Source organism: Podarcis liolepis, assembly GCF_965112155.1.
Source record: "Podarcis liolepis genome assembly, chromosome: 8".
Taxonomy (NCBI): Eukaryota; Metazoa; Chordata; class Lepidosauria; order Squamata; family Lacertidae; genus Podarcis; species Podarcis liolepis.
In genome coordinates this window covers 6,668,747-6,688,416 of record NC_139560.1, presented here as the reverse complement: position 1 = coordinate 6,688,416, position 19,670 = coordinate 6,668,747, and the positions used below count along the sequence as shown (strand labels likewise).

The 19,670-nt window shown below is 40.5% G+C and overlaps 1 protein-coding gene across 30 annotated transcripts in view; it reads right to left on the bottom strand.

Moving 5' to 3' along the window:
- The window catches only part of PTK2 (protein tyrosine kinase 2), a gene marked incomplete at its 3' end in the record, with an annotated part of 202,501 nt that overhangs the window by 55,951 nt on the left and 126,880 nt on the right, over positions 1–19,670 (bottom strand). For 12 of the 30 annotated variants that reach the window (XM_083516600.1, XM_083516598.1, XM_083516597.1 and 9 more), the window contains 9 exons: positions 18,359–18,413; positions 16,489–16,629; positions 15,638–15,715; positions 14,740–14,847; positions 12,390–12,507; positions 10,845–10,875; positions 6,709–6,761; positions 1,937–2,020; positions 586–603 (listed from right to left, as the gene is read on the bottom strand). In XM_083516600.1, coding sequence (XP_083372726.1) covers positions 586–603; positions 1,937–2,020; positions 6,709–6,761; positions 10,845–10,875; positions 12,390–12,507; positions 14,740–14,847; positions 15,638–15,715; positions 16,489–16,629; positions 18,359–18,413 — 686 coding nt within the window. The remainder of the gene's footprint in view (positions 1–585; positions 604–1,936; positions 2,021–6,708; positions 6,762–10,844; positions 10,876–12,389; positions 12,508–14,739; positions 14,848–15,637; positions 15,716–16,488; positions 16,630–18,358; positions 18,414–19,670) is intronic. The other 18 variants (XM_083516583.1, XM_083516582.1, XM_083516578.1 and 15 more) reach the window with 2 other exon arrangements.

The following is a 19,670-nucleotide window of genomic DNA, read 5'->3' as shown; positions in this document are numbered from 1 at the left end:
ATGGAACTTTTGTTTCTGTTTGGTCATTCCAAAGAGATTCTCAGCGCCACTCCAGAAGCCAAACATTGAGTCCAGCCTGCACTTTGCTCTTGCTTCAGTATTTCAAGTTCAGCGCGTATATTTGGGGTGGGGTGGGGGGGAATGGAAATTCTCCTTTTGGAATTAAGCTAGATAAGCAGCTGCACATCTAGTTTCCTGCTTGTCCTCCATAAATTCCAGTGTAATATCCCTCCCCCAGTTCCAGCTCCAGGCTTGACACTGTGGTGTCAAGACGTGAGGTAGGAAACACTAGATGTTTCTGAGAAGGGAAGGGAATGTAGATGCAAAACTATCATTTGGAACAGCAGTCACATTTAATGTAAAGCCAACTTCAGCCCTCATTTGAAGGGTTTAAAGACAAACAAACAACTTATATAGCACTTTGTTCTGCGTGACACTGTGGAATAGCAAGACATACAAGCAAGCCTTAGGACTACTTTGATTTTTTTTTAAATGACTTTAGCAGTAGATCAGCGTAAGGGGCTGTAAACTGCATGTTAGTGACAGACAGACTGAAATAGGTATAGATATATAACCACATATTACCGTCCCCACTAATTTCATCTGTTGATCCGGGTGGCATGCAAATTGAGAGAGAGAGAGAGAGAGAGAGAGAAATGCAGGGAAGGGGAGGGACAAAAGGGGAAAGAAATGGGAAGATATAGTATTAAAATCACAGGAAAGTCAAACAGAATAGCAAAATCATATGCAGTCATCTTACATGCCTAGCTCAAAAGAGATCTGATAAAGGAAGAGGAAATTAAGGGAGCTCACTGGAATCCAGTGGTCTAATTCCTCACAGCATAGGACAAAATGCAAGCAAACAACACGGTGGTACGAATTTCAAGTACATTTTGTGGGTAAGCAAACTTTAGCGGCTGCGCTTCATTATCAGTGGCATCAATCTGCTACGGGACAAGAAAGCAGAATAAAAAGGAATGAGTAAGCCCAAGGGGCAAATCGGCCTGATGCTTACGAAAACTTTCTCCTGTAATTTAGACATTCCCCTTTACTATTATTTAATGCTTGTACGAATTTGTGCTTGCAAAATCTGCTGTCATGTGATGCCACAATTTGAAACTACTAAATAAAATCCACGTTCAGAATTTTAGTACTAACTACAGAAACAGATTTCTAACCAACCAGCTCAAAAGATAATGTGCTACAAACACCTGCTCATTAGAGGCATGGTGAAAGTTTGCCTCTCTTCACCCCTAATTCCCCACCAAAGCCCCATCTGTCAAGGACCAACACCCAGGGCTCGGGCACATTCTACATCCTCCCGGCCTGGGGCTAAAAGTACTCCTAGATTGGTGCAAGTCTTCCCCTCTCAGCCATGCTTTTGGTTCTCTTCCTTGAGCAAATTTCTTGCATTTGAGGATACTGGAGCCTCCCCCTGTCCAGCATGCTAACATGAAGGCAAATACCTGTCCCACAGTAAGAATCCTACAGCAGCAATGCCTGCACATGCCTTTAGATCTATGCAAAGCATTACCACAATCACTTACTAACCTAAGTGACCTCAATACACTTTAATAGCTACTAATTTCTATGACATTAAACTGCATGCTGTACCAGGGGTCCAAGAATATGCTGGCCCAAGTGGACCACTGAGTAAAAGATTTCCAGAGCTTCTTCACTTGCATTGCCCAATTGTTTTGCTTACATAGTGTACCACATCGGTACAAAGGCGGCAGCATCTACACTTGTTAAAAATATTTCCTGCGAGGTGTGTATGTGTGTGTTGGGAAACGCTCTAAAATTTCAGCAGGATTATTCTTGGAACTCTGCTTCACAATTTTACTCCAGCCTCAGGTGAACAAAACTGCAACAGAGTTAGTATTGTTCAGCTTTCGGGTTAGTCAGGAAGCCTAAAGGCAGAGCAGTGCAGTAGTACCCTTAGGTGGTGACTCATGGGAACAGAAGACGAAAGGGAGAAAGTGCCTGGCTTTCTTTGCTTTATGTTGACAGTGATTGACTCCTTTACCAAGAAGCGGAAAATAAAAAGAAAGAAAAATTATTTGGACACAACGGAAGATTGACGTATCAGCACATCTGCAAGGAATGAACACCAGAATGCAAAAGTTAAATGTTACATTTTTATCCTTTCAAGGGATAGTCAACTACATGAAATTTGTCTTTCCTTCCTTTCAATGGGTATTATTACAGACATGCATATTTTACTTCTACTTTGCTTTTTGAAAAGGGGTTTATCAAACAGGGGCTGTTAAAAGCTCAACATCTGCAAGCTCTTGTTTACAGCAATGAGCAGAACACGTCGTTTTGGTGTATGAACTGGCATAGATTACAAAATTGACAATTACTAACAAATCTGGATATTCACATGACTGTGTGTATGAACATAGACACAATAACAACAAATGTAAATGTTTCACACATCATTAAGTAAAAGATAAGGAGTGAGAGTATTTTCTTTTGCCCTAAAGAGGCAAAAACATCTTTCTGTACGACCTGACTTCAGCTCCTGGGGTCTTTCCTTACCTCCAGCTTCTTATCCCTGGCCTTTATATAATAAAAACCATAAGCTTATACTGGTGCGTACCACAAGGAGATCTGCCAAATTCTTTTGGATCCACAAAAGTGGAGGATTGGAAACTGATAATACAGAAATGGAAAGTGCGTAGGAAACATCTGAAAAAGTAGCAGTCCAGCAGACCAGTCAGACACATGCTTCCATTTCTCCTTCTAAACTCTGACAAATTTTGTTTGGGGAAGGGTATGAGGAAAGGCTCTAGTGTATTTAAGTGTAAGCCTAATGCCATAGAACAGGGGCCACCACCCCCAACCCCCCGTTTCCATGATCACCAGTGTGGTGGCCTCCCACTTGGTGGAATGCCTTCCTCTCTGAGATGTCTGGCCTTGCCACTATATATATTTTGATGTCAAGACAAGACAGGCATTCTTGCACAAGCCTTTTGAGGTGGAATATCTTATATGGTTTAACTGTATCGATCTCCATGCAACCAGTTCTTTGTACTTTGCTCTGCTTCCTGAACTCTGTTTAGCAGCATCACTCTTTCTGATTGAGACAACCAAGAATCACAGGGACCTCGCCAGCTCACAGTACAAAAATTGCAGTGGGCTATCAAAAAATCATGTGGGTGCTTTGCTCTCTTAGCTATCACAAGTAGACAGACCGAGCATGTTTCAAGCATGGTCAGCAGGGAAAAAAATTGTAAATCTCCAGAAACAGATGGCAGCTCAACGTTTGCTTATCCTTCTTAAATCACTTCTAAGGACTGTGTGGTACTGAAGATGCAAAACATTTTTCCCTATTCAGGGATACTAATATTCCCAACAGCAACGTGCATTTTTCTTTCAGTTCATTCAATGCCACACAGGACCTGATTACCAAACCATGCTCTTTAAAACCAGGTAGCTGACCATGCATTCCTTGGGCTTTCCTCTTGTTGCAAAAGGATAGTCGTGGGACTGTATAATATATATGGTTTGCACAAAGTGTCTTAAAACAAAGGCATCTGAGCAACTTGAATACACTAAAGGAGTAAGGCAATGGTTTATTTACTGAAAGATTTATAAACTGCCATTCAGGACAATTGCCCTCATATGTAATTTCACAATAAATATAATGTTAAGTTAAAATAGAAGATGCTAAGCCAAATAATGGTTCTGCTCTATCCAAAGCAGCTCAACACACTTTACTCATCGCTAAGGAGATGGGGGAATGGCAGGGAGCAACTTGATTAACATGTGCCACTGTCTCCCTGTATGAGTGAATTTGGAGCATAGTGCTGCTTCTGAATAAATGGCAGAAACCAGAAACAGAATTCCAGTATTGGATTATTATTTTTTCATCTAGATGCTTGGCATGTAGACCCGCACTGCTTCAGTGACAGATTTAGACATTCTACTCAACTCCACTGTAGAAGTACTCTAAAAAGGGGGTGGAAAGGGGCAGGAACATTTTGCTCTGTGGTGTGATTAATTTATTTACGTCTTCATGTGTTTGAATACCTATAAGGCTGTGACTTACAGATTACACTGAGTGAACGCACATAGCATTTCAAGGCCAAACGGTAAACACCATGTGGAAACCAGGGCAATTCTGCGCTTGCACTTCGCCGTGAAACAGTCACACTGCCCATTATTCAGTGATACTTTTGTTTGGTGACCTTGTTCTTTAAATGGCTGGCAGGTTTTGCAGAACTTCTAGAACACTTAGATTCATGCAAGATAAAGAAGAGCAATGCTGATAAAATCAAAGAGTATCATTCTGATTTTGTGTTTCTTGGTTTTGATGGGAAAAGTGAGGCTTATAAAACCCTGCCTCGCTTTAAGTTTCTAGGCTACAAGTCACTTTAAATATCAAATGACAGCTCTCATTCTGCAGTTTGGGATGGCATCACCACAGCTGGTTTTGCACATTAGACTTTGTGCTGTTAAAACTCTGCTAAGCTAGATAAGCCAACATTAATTGTGCATTGTGTGCATCTGTTGCTTTCATTGTTCAGTGTCATTCAGACATATTCATTGGGAAAGTGTGCCTCTTTTATGTGATTGCATGAAACACAACTTCCTTTGAAGCTAGTTGATACATTTCGAGAAAAACCCAAAGAGACTATCTCCCCCTGAAAAATACTATGCCCAAACTACCATATAATTTTCACACTAACGATCTGTTCCTGAGGAATGAATTCAACATGACAACAGCCCATGCCAAAACCTGAAGGAACTATACTATGACTTGAAATTATTTTGTGCAAATAATGGTTAGTAGTAACAAAATCTGTATGAATAACCATTTGGACTGTATGAGTCATTAGAGCTGTTCCAACATTTCTACACAAACTGGGCTTTAATGGTTCATAACAAAGTGTTTAGAAACTGCAGCCCAACGGCTGAATTGTTAAGGATTTAAAAGTTATCCTTCTGTGTTTTGGCCTGTACTCCTTAGACTTTGCTACATTTAAGAATGCATCCAAGCTGCTCTAGTGAAGTGGTGATGGATTTCCCAGTTGGCTCTCCATTGTTGTAATAAGAGTTCTCTGTTTAAACAAGAAACTGGCCAGTAGTTTCTTCAAGAATCAAGTGTAATTAAATCCAGCTGTACAAGCCAATAAAAAGGTTGATGTGAAAAGCAGACTGACCAAAAAGAACAAAAAAGAGCCAGAACAGAAAAAAGCATAATCCTGCATGCACAATCTCATGTCTAGATAATGGTACATAGAGCAATCAAACTTATAGACTTCAGTTTGATGTGCATGTAGACACTATCCACCCAACTTCTCTATGTTACACAAACCATTATTCATGAACGTGTTGCATCTACAGATTTAATGTTTTTAAAGACTTGAGACCAACTTTGATGCTAACTTATGAAATGGGACCTTTTAATTTCTCAGCATAGATGGAACAAATTCTCTCTCCTGATCCCTGTGTGTTTCCTTCCCTTCTCCTCTCAAAACAACAAGTAAACCAAGGGGTGGCTAATCTGGTTTGGCCTCAGGGCTGCACTTGCCCTTGGTCAACTCCTCGCTGCACTTGGGGCAACAAGCCACAAGACTTGGCTTGTTGTGTTATCTGAACCCAGGCTCATGTTTCTCTCTAAACAAACCACAAGGAGTAGCCAAGGCCTGTTCTTGGCTTACTGCTCCTGGTTTGTTTGGGGAGAGAAGTAGGGGAGGACTGTTCATGTTCAACTATGGTCTTCTTTTGTTATTTCCACAGCAATTTTAGCATGTACAATGCTTTTTGGCTACAATTATTCTCTTATAGTAGCCACATAGTGATTAACATTCTATACACAGAGATTGAAGCAAATACGTTCAAACTGACAAAAGCAATAGAATAATAAATAAGGATAAAACTCATTATCACCCGTGCCTATTTGTCAAACCTATTTCCAAGTGTTGCAACCTGTCCAGAGTCTCCATGTGAATCCACTGAATTCTAGGATTTTAACCCAGGTCTAAATACAACACATTTCCTACTGGACTACAGCATCGGCCGAACAGTCCTAAGTTCTCCAGCCTCTAAATCTTCCGCTCTCAGCAAGGATCACTACTTTATGTTTTGGTTTGAAAAGAATCCCAGAGTGATCCTAGTATTTGGCAACTCTATGCAAACAAGGGAATTGCAGCAGATTAAAATGGAGCACTTTATTAAGCCAGTAATTCACAGCCATATCAAGTTCTGTTGCTGATGACTAAATCCGTGTAGATACAGAGCACATGCACACATTTTATTAAAGGCAATGATATAATATATTGCAGTTTTCACTGAGTTGTATATTCCCCTGCTATGATAGTCCTTGCATACGTGAATCATTAAGGGCAGGGGTAGCCAACAGGATGCTTTCCAGTCAGGGGCTGGTCAGGGATAAAGGGAGTTGTAGTTCAACAGTAACTGGGGGGCACCAAGTTGGCTACCCCTGGTTGAAAATTAACCTGCACATAAGCAATTCAATTATGTACTGTAATCGCTTTTCATCTAAGCTTCATATAAGGAGATGCCTTTGTTAAACAAAAAACAAACAAACAAAAAAACAGCATATCCTCCCCCTCCCAGCCTTCAATGATATTTTGTGAGGAAGTAAGCAAAGGCTTTAAAATATTCAGCAGCAGAGAAGTATATATAAAATTACCGAAATAAAACTGTCTTCATAAGCAAAGTTACTGCAGATCCTACCTGATACAGAGACTGTATGCGACCGTATTCCTTGCTTCTCGTTGTTGGCCAGCCTGTAACACATGAGTTCAAATCTGTGAATGCTGTACACTGTAGCTCAAGAGAATTCATTCTAACAGGGCACCTCCTGCAATTAGGAGGGCCAACCCATTTTCTACAGTGAAAAGTTTTGGAGGAGCAGAAAGTTGTCTCTACCATTATGAATCCACCGGGGGGGGGGAGTAGAGGGAATGCTAAGAGGAGCCAATTTTAAATTTGACTCATCTTGACCAAGTCAGAAGAGAATAGCTTTGTAAAGAAACTGGGTTAACAAGCAAGAGTTTAATTTTGAATTGCTTCTAATCCTCATTTAGTGTTACCCCAATTCAACACTGCATCTACTTCTTATTTCTGAAAGAGGGCTATGTTGTCTCTTTATTACACGTCTTATTATCTCTCCTGTTAAGTATGTAGGGCATATCCTTCTTAAATATTATTTCATCCCTGGGGGGGAAAACTTAGTAGGCTTAGTGCAGCTAAGAATTTATCCATTATCAATCTATTAACTTCAGTGGTGGTTGTACATCAAGAGAGTTTGAATCATGAAACAGTATGAACAATTCATAAACAGATTAAGTCTGCAATCTTTACATTTACTTGCACGTAAGTCCCACTGAACTCAGTAAGACATATCTGAGTAAACATGAGCAACAATGAACTACAAAACTGTGACCACCAGTCTACAGTAAAGTAACATACACTATGCTAAAATGACTGTTTTATGACATAAAAACATATAACTGCATAAATAAAATACGAAGCTCAGCAAAAGGAAGCATGCTGTGTAAAGGGAGTGTGGAGTTACAAGTGGCCTCACAGCATTTTGTGTGTGAGCTGCCAGAGGGAGGTGAGGGGCTCCTACATTCACAGCAAGAGAAGTTAAAATATTCATTCTTTGGAGACTAGGAAAAACCCAGAGAAGTTTTCCAAGCAGAACAGGATTTTATTAAAACTTTAGTAATAACTACTTATACTGAAGCCTACCAGAATCTTTCAGTGGCTGATTGACCTGGTCTAGCTTGTGTAAAGAGGAGCATATTGAGTCCTAAGTAAAATCTGGGTGGGGACAGCTTCAGATTACAGTGGTGCCTCGCAAGACGAAATTAATCCGTTCTGCGAGTCTCTTCGTCTTGCGGTTTTTTCGTCTTGCGAAGCACGGCTATTAGCGGCTTAGCGGCTATTAGCGGCTTAGCGGCTATTAACGGCTTAGCGGTTTAGCGGCTATTAACGGCTTAGCGGCTTTAAGAAAAAGGAAACAAACTCGCAAGAACTCGCAAGACGTTTCGTCTTGCGAAGCAAGCCCATAGGGAAATTCGTCTTGCGGAACGACTCAAAAAACGGAAAACTCTTTCGTCTTGCGCGTTTTTCGTCTTGCGAGGCATTCGTCTTGCGAGGTACCACTGTATGGTATGCTACAACCGCTAAGAAAACATGGAGTGGACTTTGAACATGAGAGACCCCTCCTTATGCATAGCCTGCTGATTGAGGAACACACATTAATACTTAAATGTTTTCTTTCCACTGGAGAACTGGCTGAGCATGTTGCTGGTCAAGAGAACTAAATTCTTTCCCAGCCTCTAGAAAGCCCAAATACAGAAGGGAAAGAACACCATAGCCATCACCTTTTGTTACACAGGTCCACCCAGAGAGCTTGGCTTAGGATCCCTTCAGTCTGAAATCACCAAGAAAAGGAGGTGGAGAACCTCAGGCTGAGGAACCAAATGTGGCCTTCTAAAACCCTCTATCTGGCCCTCAGGACTCTCCCCAATCTACACTTCCTCCTAAGCCATTCTAATTGCCCCCCTATGGCTCACAGGTCATACTTTGCATCTTCCTCAAGTGCTTGTTCCTTGCAGGAATGTGCCCTTGAAAATGCTTCTTGTTTGCCTGGATGGAGGACCAAGACAGGCGTGTGAGCATTTGTAGGAACTAGCCTACTGTGCAAAGGTAAACACTACCTTTGTTGCTCCACCCACTTTTGCCTCTGGCCCTGCCCACCACTGGCATGTGCGCCTTGGAAGGCTGCCGGGGAGAGAATGTGTCCCTAGTGCTGGAAAGGTTCGCCCACTTCCTAACAACAACATTCAGAACTTTGCAGACAATAAAGACTAATGCTCTCAACAGGGTCTTTTTGCCACAGCACTTGCCTTGCAGAAACAACTGCCCTGTGCGATTTGCCTTAGCCCATCTCCACTGACCTTTGGAAAATGCTGTAAAATATTTTTGGTTTCAGCTGTTTTTATACTGTCACTTAACAGGGCTACAGCCACTTGAGATATATATCAAGCACCTGGGATATATTTCAAACTAGAGCAAGTGCAGCAAAGAGTTAAAGCTGGCAGCCCATTGTGCTCGTGCCTGAGTCACCATTTGGCCATTACTCAACCCTGAAACCAAAAGCCTCAAACAAATGTGCTGAGGATTCAGGTCCTGTTCGAGGGGGTAATGAGCCAAAATAAGGGCTCACACCCCTGCATGAGGGAAGCATATTTCAGCCATTTGGCTGAAGGTGAAGTTAAGCTCTCTTGCCTATTTAACAACATGCAGTAGTTATAATCTACAAAGGCTAATTGCATTATCATGAATATGCTGCATTTTAGGACCACAAAGAAATGGAGATGACCTATTTTGATTGAAATGAATATACCAAATTGGAACAAAAGGAGGCCTGAAAGGGAAAAAGAAAAAGAAAGAGAAAGGTGGCAATAATAATAGAGCTTTTCGGGGGGGGGGGGGGATTTGCATCATTGTTCCTACCAATGTTCTAAATCTATTGCGATATAACTTGCCTGGTGACATCATTATAAATCTGTAGGCACCAAGCAAAAACTTTCTTCTATAACCAGGCCTTGGACCATTAACTATCTGGGATGTTTTTAATGTATTCCTGTGTCATCTTGGTTTTAATATATATATGATGGGATTTTTTGGCTCTCTTTGGTTGTAAGTCAACTTTGGGTTGCCCTGTTACAGATAAAGCAACTAACAAATTTAATGGAAGGAAGGAAGGGATAGAATGAAAGATTTGGATTCTATATTATTTGGGGTTTATTTTTTTACTCTAGTTTACAGAAATAGTGCTTTGTGAATGCACACACATGTACCCAGGTAAAATAAAGCTATCATAATGTGGGGAAGGGGTACACGCCAACCCACCAGGGATAGCTGCCAGGTTGGAGGGGGGAGGGATTGCAACTTTTAAACCCCACAATCTGAACAGCATTGTATGCATTCATAATATTCCTATTAATTTAATGAAATTTTTCACTTAATGGTTTTTCTATGGAATAAAATATAGTAGAGGAAAGTCTATTGTCCTAATGTAGTTCACACACAAAGCTGCCTTCACATGTCACACTATGCACACAGGTCAACAGCCTTCAAACTCCACCTATCAAGGATTGAACCTGGGACCTTCTGCATCAAAGCGCTTATTCCATCACTAAGTTATTGCCCAAAGGGATGCGGGTGGCGCTGTGGGTTAAACCACAGAGCCTAGGACTTGCCGATCAGAAGGTTGGCGGTTCGAATCCCCGCAACGGGGTGAGCTCCTGTTGCTCGGTCCCTGCTCCTGCCAACCTAGCAGTTCAACAGCATGCCAGTGCAAGTAGATAAATAGCTACCGCTCTGGTGGGAAGGTAAACGGCGTTTCCGTGCGCTGCTCTGGTTCGCCAGAAGTGGCTTAGTCATGCTGGCCTCATGACCCGGAAGCTGTACGCCGGCTCCCTCGGCCAATAAAGCGAGATAAGCGCCACAACCCCAGAGTCGGTCACGACTGGACCTAATGGTCAGGGGTCCCTTTACCTTTTAAGTTATTGCCAGGTATGCGTTTGAGTTTCCTAAAGGCATTTGATTTTAATCCAGCGGCAGTTTGGTCACAAAGAGATATGGGGGCCACAAGAACCCACAATGCCACCTGCCATCCTTATGATGCCACAAGAGTTATCCAGGTGTATTGAGTTACATGATGAATAAAAATGAATGGAACCAAACAATAGCTGGTTAACTTCATTTAAAGTCTTTAGCTGTACAACCCCCAAATTAATATATGTCACAGTATTATTTAACTTACTTACTTAGTATTATTTAAGACTTACTTTGGTATGGACGGTAAAGCTCTTTCACCTTCTGCATGAAGAGGAAAATAGACAATCGGTTGTCACATGCTCTTAAGGTATATGCATAAAATATATTTCACAAGTAGAAAAACTGCTAATTAAAGCTAATTCTATCTTCAAATTCTAGGAGGAAGTTTTACAATATCACATTTTCCCTAATAGCCTTACATAAAGCTTCCAAATGCCCCTCATTTATGCAGTACAAGGATCTTATAATGAATCTCTGGATACCTGTAGAAAGGGGAAATCTTCAGAAAAACACTGACAAACTACTATTGTGTCAGAAGGGTCAAAACTACAGGAAATCTGCTCACTGTTTTCTGAGCAACTGAATTTTAACCCTTTGGGTCAACTTCTAACTATTATTTCACTTTCCCAAGCAATTTTTAGAACATCTTCCAACATACAGGAAGCAAGAGGCTAGAAGCTGAAAGTAAAATATTACAAAAATTCAAGTAATCAATGAAAAAGCCCCGAAATCATGGCTGCATTATTCTACACTATTAGTTTTAAGATATCAAAATCAAACTTGAATAATTTCCCTCGCTTAGTAGTGTCTGAAATTTAAATTTTATTATAGATTATCTGTCTATCAGATATGGGGAACTGAAGTATAACCAATCAGTACAAAATAAGCTAGACTCTCTGCAGGCAACCTCTTTCGTGCTCAGTGCAACAAGGCAAAAGCCATTCCTGGACTTGGCTACATTTAAACAACTATTTTATTTTTACATTAATATTAATAATCAAAAGTTATTATATATATATTTAAAAAAATAAATTTTAAATTTAGTTTTATGTATTTCTTTTTCGCTGAATAATTCACATTTGCCAAAATAAAATATGTTTCTATGATTCTAACAGGAGTTTTCAAATCTCGTGTTTGACTCTAAAATTTCTTCGAGCATGCAAAAGTTCTTGTAACCAAAAACATCAGAATTGGAGAGATGAAAATTAAAATCCACCATGCTACATAGCGTATCAAGTGAAGTTAGGCTGCTCATTATGTCTCAGCCTAACCTACTTCACAAGATAGTTGTGAATAATAAAGGGGGGGAAAGAACCATAGATGCCACCCTGATCTCCATAAAGGAAGAATAGAATAAATAATAAAAACATGTATGACTGAATGCATGAGTGTCTAAAAAGGAAGGCTGTCTTCCTACAGAACATACATGATCCAAACAAAGTATGATGGACCACATAGGGAGAGATAGTTAGGTTTGTGTGCAAGCAAGAGATATAAGAGATATTTTACTACTAGTTTAGAATACAAACTAGCTGACAGTTTTGGAATATGACTAAGTTATGGTTTTGCCAACTATAAAATGACTTATATAAGAGTAGCTGTTGGAATTGGCATCTCAGACACTTCTTAACTTTTTGCTATTAGTTGTATATCCCCTGGCTGCAGAAACCACACGGATTTCCCCTAGTAAACAAGAGAAAAGTTATCCAGGCTAGGATTCCCCCCTCAAACCTGACTAGACATAATACAAGTTATCTACAAAATTTTTATCTCACCTTTCTGAGGTCTGATGATGAAGGATTGTGTAGCACCGTTGACCAGCCGGCAATAGCCATCTATCAAGTCTGCCATGTTCTCTGCAATGGTTAAGGATGGTGCTGTCACTGTCAGAGGCTAGAGAGAAAGAGACCGAGAAAACAGGGCACCAAACAAAGAGGCATTATTTGCAGACACAAACATTTAGTAGAACAGCTGAGCTGTTATGTCAGAGCAGAGCATGCAACTTAAAAACAGAAAATAGGGGGGAAAGTGAGTAAATGATTAAAAGGTCCCAGTTGTTACACCCTAAAGCCTTTCACATGGGAGCAGCCCCATGGAGGATGTGAACATGAGAGCTGGCACGACCACAATGACAAATGCCACTTTCTAATGCCAGTTCTCATGAATAAAGCCGCACATTTTTTCAGCTGCCAACAAGTCCTATCTCTCTGCTGGAAAACAGTGTATCTCCATGTGGCCGAATCAGCTCATAAGTTGCTTTCTCTGTGTGGCTGTCTTTATGGGTCTCTCCACATGGAGGATTTTCATCTACATCCTGTATCTTAGAATGTATAAGATTAGGGCTATAATTATTTGGATTGAACCCAAAACATACTACGTATCAGCAATATTCATGAGGCAATGGGAGGAGAATTCAGAAACAATTCACCTTTTGATAAGAAAGGCTTTCAGTTGACAGCTCCTCACCTTTGGAATGCCATAGGGAGGCCCAGTGCAGTGACTACTTAACTACCTTTTAGGCACCAGGCAAACACATTCCTGTTTTCTCAGAGCTTTTAGCAAAAGGTAGTTTTGCTGTTTTTCTTTAAAAACAAACAAACTTGGAGCAGTTTTGATTTTGCTATCTATTTGAAGAGATGGCTGAAATGATGTTTCACAGTGTTGTCTTAGTTTCTATGCTTTATTGCATTACAGACAACTCCCATTTTGCACACATTCAAAGAACGTGTGACCCAGAAGTGGCAGGAAAAGGGGGCAGAACGAGGGGAGGGCAGGCTATATGTGTGCTGCCATCGTGTGTGATGACCTGGAATGCGCGTGCGTGCACACACACACACACACACACACACACACTAGGGTTGTCTGTAATTTATCAATTGTATTTTTATTGTTCTTGCTATTTGTTACCTGTGCTAACATGAATTAATGCTGAAGGTGTGGAATATAAATTGTGTGAAGCAAATAATAAACAAACAGAGGTTAAACTTGATTGGCAATTGTTATCTGGAATAAAATAACAACTAATAACCAATGAAGTGCATGCAGTTTGGGTTTTAACTAGAAATTGAACGTCTCTTATTTAACCCAAGAATACTTGCTTATCGATTGTGTGCATAGTTCGTACAGTTTAAGAAAAATATTAAGCACAAAATATACCACATTTTCACCAAGTATAATTGATGAAGGTTTATGGTACCAACTAAAGAGCTGTTCGCGGGACGCGGGTGGTGCTGTGGGTTAAACCACAGAGCCTAAGACTTGCTGATCAGGTCGGCGGTTCAAATCCCCGCGATGGGGTGAGCTCCCGTTGCCCGGTCCCTGCTCCTGCCAACCTAGCAGTTTGAAAGCACGTCAAAGTGCAAGTAGATAAATAGGTACCGCTCCAGCGGGAAGGGAAACAGCATTTCCGTGCGCTGCTCTAGTTCGCCAGAAGCGGCTTAGTCATGCTGGCCACATGACCTGGAAGCTGTACGCTGGCTCCTTCAGCAAATAAAGCGAGATGAGCGCCGCAACCGCAGAGTCAGTCACGACTGGACCTAATGCTCAGGGGTCCCTTTACCTTTACCTTTTCCTTTAGAGCTGTTCAGTATGCTTCCATGTATCAACAGTTTCAAAAGCAAGCTTCTGCTAGTCACACCTTTTTTTCTGGATTGCACTGTGTGCACTGTGCAGGTTTCTTGGGTAGTAACAACATCTCCCAAAGCAGAGAAATGCACCCATCTTTTATATGACTTAACTGTTCATTTCTGTGTTCTCGCTCTTCTCCACTGTTTTCCTGATTACATCCAACGTAACAGCTAGGTCAGGGAAGAGTCATTCTCAGGTTCAAAACTCCATACATGGTTTCCCACATTGACCTGTCTAACCACAAATACGTAGTGCTCACACACTCCAAAGAGTAGCCGTTTCTGTCAAACACACTATAATAAGGAGCACCCACAGAGGGCAGTAATGGCTTTCCACTGCAACCATCACCATGGGTCTGAGGCAATGATCCAAATTTTTACATTGTCCTGGGATAGACACCCACCTCTGTTCATGAAGTATTGATAAAGTACAATAAGGAATTAGGTCTCATTGCCTGACCATGCCATGCAACAGAAAACTCAACATTAATCCGCCTACCTCTGGTGCTCCAGCAATTTTCATTTGTAGCACTCCTTTCCTGTCCTTATCTTCGCTAGTTGAATACTGAATGGTCTGAACTTGATGGAAGTCTGCCAGGTGAGTAAGCTACAGAAAAGTACGGGGGTAAAGTGAAAGCATCAGTAACAGCAAATACTACAGATCACCCGACCATCCTTAAACACTTACCACTATCCTCCTGAAGTTTACCATATTCTGCCAGCTTCCTTTCATTTTTAATAGAGCCTCAGAGCAATGTCACAAGCTCTGCTCAGGGAAAGGGAAGAGAGCAAAGAGATGGCAACTCTTGGCCTAGAGCACTATGCAGCAATATGAACTATTGGCAGAGAGCCCAAATGGAAACTGACTTGAGATCTCCTATGAGGAGAGGAGGGTGGAGGGAAGCATAATCAACACAGCATTTGTTTGCTTTGATTTCTGTATGTCAGTTTTCCTGAAATCTAAGAAGCCTGTTTGGGGTTGGTAGTGGTGGTGGTGGGGAACACAATATAATGAAAAGAAAAACCCTAAGATTCAATTTAAGCCTACCAAAAATGCAGACATTATGGTATGAAGAGCGGCAATATATTCTATTTCCAGTCTTCAGGGAAGGATGCTTACGTAGCTAACTCATCAAGTACAAGAAAGAGATGTACAAGGAGAAGCCCAAGATTTGCAGAAGTACAACGTATTTAAGGAGAATCCCTATAAACAGTCCGGTAAGAGCTGAGCACAGAATGCAGACTGACTGTGGTTTGTTTGTTTTTAGGGGGTGAAACAGATGGGAGCAGCAGAGTTTTGCCTGAAAATCTAATTTAAGATTAACCTCCACCAAAACATTCATTTACACCTCCTACTCCAAGGCATGTTAATGCAGTTGGTGGATAAGCAGACTTACATTGGAACCCTTGTCTGTAAGGTAGCTGATTCCTTCTTCTGGGCCAATGGCCAGCTCGACCGAAATTATCCAGCTTGACTTTTATATTAACAGAGGTGGTGATGATTTGGAAAGAACATTGACAAAAGAAATTGGGTAAATACCATCAAATTTACTACACAACTTCCATCTTTACAGGTTTATCACTGTTTCTTGGCATTATGTAAAATAACTCATTTTTTAAAAAAGCCAGCAGGGGAGAGTTCAATTTTAGACACAGCGGTAATGTGACTCACAGAACCTGGGTGCAGTCTTCAATCCTCGAATTCAAAAATGATTCTTAAAAATGTGTGTAACTGTATTATATGGTTGGTGATTAGCTGGATATAACAAACACATTTACCAAACTCTTGTTCTCCCTTCCCCGCCCCCTAAAAAAACACAATTGTCACCTCTGGCCTGGATTGAACACCTGGATTGAACATAACAGTGAACCACAATTAACGTATCTGGCAGATAATCCCTTAAACCTTGGTACATTACAACAGAGAATAGAGAAAAACACCAGCAAGAAAAAGCAGCCAAGCCTTGAAACTGATTTGAATTTTTCTGACACTCTTCTGTTACGGTTCTGTACCTTTTGGGTAGTGACAGTTCCATAAGGAGAACGTCCAGGTTCACCCATAACACTAAACCATGGTTAACACTAATGTTCATGCAAGAACAACATGGCTTGGTCAACAAGCAACCTTTAACCATAGTCAATAAATGATAATTAAGCTGTTGGCCATAGTTTAATAAACCGTGACCTGCCTACAAATAACCCTGATTATTTTGTAATATGCCCTAGCACTTGGATGTAGCATACTTACACCCAGAGCACACTTGAAGCATTCCTTGTCAAATCTGTATACTGGTGAGAGGATCTCGAAGAATTTCAAAATACTTTCTTCTCTATTGAGGTTGGCATACTGTCGAAACGTTTGCTGGATCATTTTCCGTAGGTTTTTGGCCTAGGTAATGAAAGAGATATCACTGTAAGGTCCTGCCGGCAAGAGCGAATATTAAACTGCATCCATCACCACAAGGTTGGAAACATCTGCCCAATAAACTTGGGGGGGGGGGCAAACATTCACAATTCTGAAGCAGAAAGAAGCTTTGTCAAGCATGAATAATATACAGCTGTTTACCACCTTGCATCTTATAAAGAAAAACAATGTAACTCTCTTTAACAGGTGCTGTTGCAGAAGAAAGGTTGAAATAAACTTAATTACTCCATAATGTTAAAAGGCAATCTGAGTATTATGATGCACTTGGACCAACTGTCATTGTCTGGGGTTTGATCTTATTTTCTAAACCAATATTAAGTGAAGACAAAACTGCAGGCAGCTTCCTCTCAGTCTCATACATTCACATTCAGAATATTTACTCTACCCTCAAGTAGTCATTGCCCAGAAGCCTGTGACATTCAGAAATTGTACAGAACTGGGAGGAACAAATTAAATAAATCCATTCAGGCTCCTAGTAATCCACACACTCTTTTCCTTGAGGCTCACAAATTGAACACTTAATAATCTATTATAGAATTTTGCTCGGTATTGACATCAGGCTAATTAACTTCGAGTTTCCCAGACCTGATTTTTTTCCCCTTTTTGAATAAAGGGATAGCATTCACCCATCTCCAGTCTTCTGGCAACTCATGTCCAAGAATTCTCAATTAACAGTCACTGGTTCTGAAACATCTGCAAGCTACTCCAACACCCTTGGAGGCAATTCATCTGGCCCTGGAAACTTGAACTCCTTCAACGTAGCTAGGTGCTCTCTAACAGCTTCCTTACCTATCCTGAGGTTGAACACAATTCATCTTGTTGGAGAAGACAGAGGTGAAATAGAAAATGAGTAATTCTAACCCTCTCTTCATCTTTGGTTAATAATTCCTTAAACAGAAGACCTACCAGCTTCTTTGTCCTTCTACTTTATCTAAACATAACCAAAGAAGCCCTTTCTCAAGTCTCAGCTCTTTCTGGATTTTAGCCTTCCTGATACCTTACATCCTTAAAGATCTAAGCTACTCATTGTACTCATCCTTCTGCCTCCTGTACATATCCTTTCCAAAAATCTCGGCTCATCAGCATTAGCTCTCTGTGCAGTCACACAAACTTATTTAGAAGTCTTCTGTTTTTCCTCCTAACAGGAATAGTTTGCCATTGTGCCTTCAGTATTCCACACTTCCCAATATCCCATCCCTCTTGAGTTCCCTCAGAATTTCTAGCCATTGCTAGAAATTCCTCAAGTCTGCTTTCCAAAAATCCAGGTTACCTGTCCAGCTATGTCCAGTTTACACATACATTGTTATCACAAATTCCAAGGTAACACAGTCATTTTCACCCCAAGGTTCTTGCCATGTGTACTTGCCAGCTGATCTCAGTTGGTAAGAATTAGATAAAGAATAGCAGTTCCCTGTATTCCCTCCTCCACCTCCTGAGAGATGAAACTGACAGCAAAACAAGTCAGGAATTTGTTCAATATGCCTATGTCTTTTTTTGCTTGTACCACATTCCCTTGGGCCATTTTCAAGATTGTAAGCCCCTGAGCTTGTCTTGTCCTCTCATGTGTTTTGAAGTGCCATGAAATGGGCAGTACTAAATAAATATATAAATGTGCACTTTGAGGGGCAGGAGATGGAATGATCAACACACACCATCCAACTACTTCCAGCATCTGAATAGAACATACAATTACCTTTACTGAATCCAACAAACTCTTTGGGAAAAATCTTTTTAAGCCCACATCTTTCCTGAAATAATCAAAGCAATAGTTAGTCATGTTTATGAGAAGTGTTGGACAGGATTTTGTGATTGATCAAACAAATACATTACCCTAATACAGATTTTGGGATTTGTGTGCCTTGTTCATGTAAATCAACAATAAAATCAAGAGGAAATATGCAGGGGTGTGGGTGTGTGGGTGTGTACACACACACAATGTGTGCTAATAAACAAATCAAGGAAGAATTCATAAAAATCAGTCAATTAAAAAAACCTTTTCAACATTGTTTATATATCATTTTAAACAGTTCTTTTATAAACTTCTAGTTGGGAAGCAGACTACTAAAAAAAACACCCCAAAGAACCCTCTTTCAGTTCCAAAACATTTAACAATTTCCTTATTTACTGTATCTATAAGGCAAATACACCAAGCAGAAGCAACTTGCATTGGTAATAGACAAAACAAACTTTTATTACTTGGTGACTATATTTGAAGCTTTGTGACACTAGCCCAATCTGCTAATCTCTAAATGTGAGAAAAAATGTGCAAGTTCATCAGCAATCATTTAAGTGGCAATTGTACTGGATGTATATATATACAAACTGAGGGAAGGTTCCCCTTTATCATTCATATATATGTGTATGTATATGTTCACACACACACATCTCCCCCTCTCCTTTTGACACTTGGGAAAGGGAGCCTCCTTTTGCCTAATTTTATTCTGAATACTGGGCCCAAACTTGAGATGTTTCAGGGATCACTACCTAATGCACAACTGGATGTGGACTCAATTCTATACAGGCTGTATTTAGAGATGTCAGATGCACAAAGCCAGCTACCATTTAGTGGAATCATTTGCATTTGATTGTAGGCCTCTTTAAAAGAGAAAAAAAAAGACCCTGCTAAAAATCTTTCCCCAAAACATATAAGATTAACTGCAGCAGAACATTCTCCTTTGCAGCTACAAGCACAAGTGTCTGCAGGGATGCTAAACTGGGGAAGAACGTGATAAAACATTCATAAATATTAAGTCCTTTGATGTATTTCTTCTCAGATGCAAACTGCATGCAGTTTATCTTCCTATGTAGGATTAGATAAATCCGACAGTCTACATGACATGCAAGAGCACTCCAAGAGGGACTGCACTGCACATCTTGGAAATATTTACAAAGAAAATATCTCACATTACTGCCACCTTAATGTTATTACCGTACATGGTTTCTGTGTATTGGTATGAACAATATTTTACAGTTTTATAACAGTTTTTGCATCATCCTTAACAGCC